Source organism: Atta colombica, unplaced genomic scaffold (genome assembly GCF_001594045.1).
Source record: "Atta colombica isolate Treedump-2 unplaced genomic scaffold, Acol1.0 scaffold277, whole genome shotgun sequence".
Lineage (NCBI taxonomy): Eukaryota > Metazoa > Arthropoda > Insecta > Hymenoptera > Formicidae > Atta > Atta colombica.
In genome coordinates this window covers 425,528-432,469 of record NW_017259378.1, presented here as the reverse complement: position 1 = coordinate 432,469, position 6,942 = coordinate 425,528, and the positions used below count along the sequence as shown (strand labels likewise).

General features: G+C 32.1%; 1 protein-coding gene and 1 non-coding gene across 3 annotated transcripts in view; one reads left to right on the top strand and one right to left on the bottom strand.

Moving 5' to 3' along the window:
* Nucleotides 1-1,042: 1,042 nt before the first annotated feature.
* LOC108689859 (CD63 antigen-like) overlaps nt 1,043-6,942 on the top strand; it is a 7,069-nt gene continuing 1,169 nt past the window's right edge. For both annotated transcript variants that reach the window (XR_001931851.1, XM_018196815.1), the window contains exons 1-3: nt 1,043-1,537; nt 4,335-4,523; nt 6,400-6,570. Coding sequence is in view for 1 of the 2 variants with exons in the window: in XM_018196815.1 (XP_018052304.1) it covers nt 1,469-1,537; nt 4,335-4,523; nt 6,400-6,570 (429 nt within the window). In the remaining variant the exon portion in view is untranslated. The remainder of the gene's footprint in view (nt 1,538-4,334; nt 4,524-6,399; nt 6,571-6,942) is intronic.
* Nucleotides 3,969-4,050, bottom strand: Trnas-uga. The gene has a single exon. It is a non-coding gene; the product is annotated as a tRNA-Ser (tRNA).

Sequence of the window (6,942 nt, the reverse complement as noted above, 5' to 3'; positions counted from 1 at the left end):
CAACGTGCATAGTAAATGGATCGACCAATATTTGCGGGCTTTTGGCAAACAATCAAACAAACAGAACCTGCACGCCATGTTCGAACTAAATGTTAGTTAGCGCAAGTCAGGTGTGTGTCATTTCCATTAGTAGTGGTCGTGATTGTGTAGCTGTAACGTGTGCCATCCCTTGTTAGTCTCCGAGCATACATTATCCCGTTATATACTTAACGTATGAAAGCTTTAAATCTGTGTATGCATGATATATATATATATATACACACACACACACACATATGTATAACATCAAATCATTTTATAGGAAATCATGATTTTTCGATACACTTTTAATGATAATTTTGTGACGAATTCTTGACATAACAATATCTAAATGATGTTTGAAAATAATGATTTTTTTCTAAAATGATTTCTATAATACTTGATGTTATCTTGATCTTTTATGTATGTATGAGTTGAGGATTTTGCGATTTAATTTAAACATCGTTTAAACACATATTTTTATATCTCTTTCAATTTGTGTATAACGACTTTAATGTACACGTACTGAGTGCGTCCAATCAAATTTGCTATTAGATTTCCTCATCTATTGCGTTTTTTACAGATGTAAATAGCTACAGACTGCGCATTCCTTAATTCTAAGATTTTATTGTGTTCCATTAGAAAAAAATTGAATATTGAATTATCATATAAGCGTCTCTCTTTAACTCGGTAATTGAGAAAGAGAGAACGCGACATGAATCATCATTCAAGTTACCTTACTCTGTCTAAATCGATAATATCAATTTCATAGAACTGTCGTCTATTCTTATTGCGTCAATGCAGATTCCAAGATGCAATTAAAATATTTTTTTTTAAATTTTTTTCGATCAGTTTCTTTAAGAAGAAATTCTCTTCGACAAGCGTTTATAGGCGTGTACACGAACCCGTTGCGAAACGCCCTGTATCTTTGGTCGAGAAATCTCTCGAGTTTCGTAACCTCGATCGCGCACGAATCGGCGACAGGTGTACGTGTGCCGCACCAACACCTGGCTACCATCGACGTATCTCGGGACGAATTGCTGCCATTGAAGCGAGATTTCGACCGGTCTCTGTGTCGCACCGATATGCATACGTGAGCACGTGCATATAACACGCAGTACGCACGCATACAAGAATGCAACCGAATAGTGGTAGTCATAAGTGTGTGGTACCTATCGCATACGTGTAGCCCGTTCTCGGTATATACACATCGGCGCCACCCGTCGGAACGCGACGAGAGAACCTTTTTTCGCGGCGTTTTTCGTTGCTCTCAAGACGCGCAGTATCACTCGCGACTTGCCCTTGATAGCAGATTGTCTGTTCGTGTGAAAGAATTCTGTGAGAGAGAGAGAGAGAGAGAGAGAGAGAGAGAGAGAGAGAGAGAGAGAGAGAGAGAAGCGTGTGCACGTAATCACATATAATTTAAATCATAACCGACAGTTCTGCGGCAATGGCGAAGTTGAGTCTGGCACCGAAGACCATCAAGTACTTGATGTTCATTTTCAACCTGTTCTTTGTGGTAAGTAAGCCGTTGACGATCAGCTGTCTCGCGACTCGCGTTCCTTCTGGAACGATGAGCTGGCATGGACCCGCGCGATTGCGCTGCGATCTATCGAATCGTTGTATCGACGCAGCCTCAACGCGATCGTTAGAAGCTGCGATTACGATCGACAAGCTGCAATTTATCTGGAGCCTAATTGAAGCCTGATAAAAGCATAACTTATATAAAAATGCATCCGTAAAGCTGTAAAGTGAATATTAAATATTTCATCGAATTTTATTTTTATCATGCGTGCTAATTGAAATGGACTGAGATAGTTGCAGTAAAAAGTTAATTAAAAGCTTCTTATTCTTTTTTAAGACTATATAAAAAGGAACAAAGTCGAATTTCAGTAAAAAATTAATTTAATTAAATTTTAACTCTATTTTATTTTATTTAAAATTTATGATTTTCAATAAACGTTTACAATAAAATGTTTACAATAAAATGTTTTAATTAATTTAATTAACTAATTATTTGATCATAATTATTTTGGTTAATTATTTAATGTTCGTTTCTATATGCATCTCGTGGACATTAAAATTCAATAATTACATTAAAGTACGCACATTGTTCATGTGGTTCAGCAGAATTTAGTTTTAAATGATGCGTAACGCGTTTTTAAATCACATTTTCCGCAAATATTTATTGAAATAGCCGAAACGTGAAATTGAAACGTGGAATTTAATTCGAATGTCATTAATAAATATGGAGTACAGTGAACGCGTATTTGTGGAGTATACATATATTTTATTGTGTTAAACTTTTAACATTTTGCGCGTCACGTGATTGTTGAGTTATCTTGAACAGATATTTGAGCTTAGTATTTGGATAAATATTATCAATTGAAATCAAGTCTTGAATGTAATCTAAGTGGAAAGGCAACATTTACAATGTGATTACTGAAGAGCGTTGTGATACGGTTACAGAACGCGTTTAGAGAATGCATTGAGTAATCGGTTTTTGTGGAAATTGGATGTAATTGAGATTTAGGAATATATCAATTTACAAACAATGTAACAATAGCTGTATTCTGATATACACTGCCAGCACACTGAAAATCTTTAGTTCACGTTATGTATACTATAACTATTTAGTATGGGATCATACTAATCTCTACTAGTCAATACCAATAACAGCGCAATTGTCATAAAATTTTCCTTTCGTTATTTAATATAATATATAATCATTAATATATTATGTTATATATATGTTAATGATTTTATATTAATTAATGATATTTTTTATATCAATGACGATTATATACATATGTACATGTATTGAGAAAAAATTATTCTACATGTAAATAAATATTTATTTAAATATTCCAAACATTTACTTACAATAAATAAATTTTCTTAGTAAGAAGAAATTATTATTAAATCAAATTAATGTTTTTTGTACCAAACAAATCTTTATATGTAATAAATATTTAGTTGACACTATTCATATAAATAATTTATTAAATTTCGTTTTTTTTTTCATAAACTCACTAAAATTAAATCTTTAATCGCAAGTTCTTGATGAAAACAAAGGGTATACAATTTTTTTGTGTCTAAATATAGATTCCATTTAAAAGTATGTGTATATGTTGAAAGCTTAAAATTAAGTTAATTAGACATGGTTAATTATTCATTGATTATTCATCAACTGGATTAGCATATACATCGGAGAAGACTATGAGTAGATAAATCATTGAGCGAAATCAATAAAAAAAAATTTGATAAACCTAAGAAATATATTCGAGAGGAAATTCCTACAATATTCATCTTCTCTATTTTTTTCACACACAGCATGACATAAAAATTGAAAGATTATCTTTGATGTGATCGATACGGATGAGAGCGATTGCAATATTAATTTTATATGCTATAGAATGAGGCAAGAATTAAAAAATTTTTTAATTTTGATAATTTACTAATTTATGAATTAATCAAACTATGTTTAATATTAAATAATAAGCATCACGATTAAAATAATTTTATTATTAATAGTAAGTTCGTATCTGGAAATATATCGTTTATACATATACGTAGAAACTATAGTTTGAATAAAATAGACAAATTCAATGTTTTTATTCAGAATAATCGAAATGCACGTTGCGTTATCAGTTTTATAAATAAACTCATTATTAACATTCTTACGCCGCATGCGTGTTAATTTTTTATTAAGTTTTATTTGAATTAATATTTCTTTCATGATTATAGTTTTGGCGCAATTGTTGATTTTATTGATTATGTAATTTCACAAGAATAATATAGAAGTATTAATATAAAATTATTAAATTGCTAATATTGTTAATACAATTAATTTAAATATCATTTTTATGTTTTTACATTGAAGTATATGAATGTAGCTACATATAAATGATTAGATACTGATATTATTTAAGATAAAGAAAAAAAAAATTCGCTGCGGACAGGATTCGAACCTGTGCGGGTAGAACCCAATGGATTTCAAGTCCATCTCCTTAACCGCTCGGACACCGCAGCTGTTGGCAACTCGCTGTTATTTGTACGATATACTATACGCGGATGTGAAACTCGAAAATGTTGACGTCATTAAAAAAATAAACTTGCGTATCTTTTTCAAATACATTAGTGTGCTAATTACATACCACATTAATTAGATAATTACATCATTTACGCAATATTGCTTATCGTCACGAAATCATTATGTAATTACTGATTTTTTAACATGATTGATTCCATTGCGAATTGCATTTTTGTTCCTTTTATCCATGGAAATATATCATGAATCGATGAATTATGTTTAGATTACAGGAATAGTGTTGCTATTCATCGGAGCGGTCATCCATGGAGTATATCATCAGTATCAACATTTTCTTGATAACAGGTTCTTCTCCGTACCTTCTCTTCTCGTAGCAGTGGGCTCCATCATTTTTATCATCGCTTTTTTCGGATGCTGTGGAGCTGTTCGCGAAAGTTATTGCATGATTATAACGGTAAGACGAATATGTATTCATGTAATATGTATTCACTTGAACAACATTTTTTTCTTATTAAATATACACACTTCGATTAAGCTTTTTCTTCATAAATAAGTAAATGATTCACTTTTTGTCCATGCATTAAATTACACTTTTATTAACTTATTAATTTATTGCTGAATGATTTAAAAATCGCATATATACATATTTCAAAATCTTTTTCAATAAAGATGTCTCATCATTGCATCATATGCAATTAGACCGTTTATTACTGCGATAGAATTATAGTATGTATTTTAATTAGCAAATAATAATTAACTAATAATAATTAACTAAAAATTAGCTAAATCAATAGTAATAATAAGCTATCCAATGATCAAACTATCTATACCGGCAAACTGGAAGTAAATTCGTGAAATTATTAGCAAATTGGCATTACTTAACTCTGTTTGCATTAAGCTTGAGTTTTACCGATAAAGTCTGTAGATATAATCTGACAGTTGATTGACAGAAACCAAATAGAATCTGTCAGATCTACTGCTTTTAATATGTCGTCTGTAATCTGCGTCATATTGTACAAGTATAACAAATTATTGAATTTCTGTTATTAATCTCCTATATTTTATGAGAATATTCGTATTAGCGTTCACTAGTATTGTACATACCAGATCCTGTATCTGTAAAATCTTTACATAAAAAGAATATTTTTGAACAACATTTTTGGAACAACATCTAAAAAATTAGAGGTAGATCTGAAAATAATTTTATTGGACTAAAATAATTATATAGGATGCTCAAGCTAATTGCCAGAATGTCAAAACTTCTTGCAGCATTGCTTGATATGCTTGAGTTTTCTCAACATAATTATTTTAATGGTCCAATAAAATTATTTTCAAATTTGTAGTCATCAAAATTTCAACAAAATTTCATTCTTTCCGAATAATCTTCTTATTTGTCATAAATTTTGCAGAATCTATTGCAGACGCATTGCGCCTTGTCTTTCCTATATATATATGCCTTTCACAATCGTGAGGAACCATCTGTTTCACAATCGTAAATGATTTACGTCTCATTCGATCGATCGTACCTGGCAAAGCTCGCCAGGTGATTGTGCTTCCGATTGAGAGCGCGCCACCGACGAGGATCAATCGCGATGTACTGCGAGTAATAAAGCGGACTATTATCGTGACTCGAGAACATTCACGATGTTGTTTTCAACGTTGCTCTATTCGAATTAATTCGAGATTAGAATCTTGATATAGACTGTCGGGTTTTCGATCGACCTATTGCATACGAAACATATATGAAACAAAAAGCTCGACCAAGTCTGTTCATCTACGATATCGTCTACCCTTCGTTTCCATAACGTAATGGATCATATGTTTTGTACACGAAGTATATAATTAACATGTGTGGGTTCCTCCCCGTTCCACCTCCATCAGCTCTTATTCCGGGAAAATTACTCTCCCTCACACGCAGACGAGGGCGGACATGCTTCCGGTGTTGCTTTAAAAAATTGATGCACGATGAGACTATATAATAAATATTTTAAAAGCTTCAAGATTCAATTCTATCATTTTCTAGATATATTTTAAAAATATATCACGATATATTATATTTTCTAGTCAATATCTGATACCAAAATTGATTTCTGCCGGAATATCCATAACAATTATATACAGTGAGAAAAATGTCTGGTTGAAAATAGACGAATCAGAAGAGTCTGATTGTATCAATCAGATTAGTAGATTTAAAAAAAAATTCTGATTTGTCTCTTTTTTACTAGAATTGCAATTAATCTAACAAAACATTTTTCTCAGTGTACGAAAGATAATCGTTGAAATATAATTTGAACACTTCTTTTAACAATAGTTTCTTTGATCATTTACAGTTCTGCACGCTTCTGGCTGCAATTTTCTTGCTGGAGATTATAGGCGGCATAATGGGATATGTGATGAGAGCACAGGTTGCGTCGATTGCTCAGCAAAAGATGCTCGACACGATGCCCCGATACAACAATAGCTACGAGATCCAATTCGTCTGGGATAATCTACAACGAGACGTAACGCATAATTATATACAATTATTGTATTTATATGTGCGATTATGTTATATCTTCGAAATAGCAGACCACGAATGATTTTGTTTTCTTTTCTTTTTTCGACGATGGTTAGAAGTTTCTCGCGCTTCGCATCATGTCTTCCTCAGTCGTAGGAGCGACTCGATCGTAGCGAGAATATCGCGGACGACAGGCGACAGGGATAATTTCAGTGCCCGACTCTAATTCCTCACGTGTATAATATATGTATATGTTGGTAGTTGGCGTGCACGCCATGAAGGGGTAGCGTCATTGATTTTTCCCCAACTTCCTTGACCACCCTTAACGATCTACAAAAAATGTATGCGCATATATTATATATATAAATTATATATA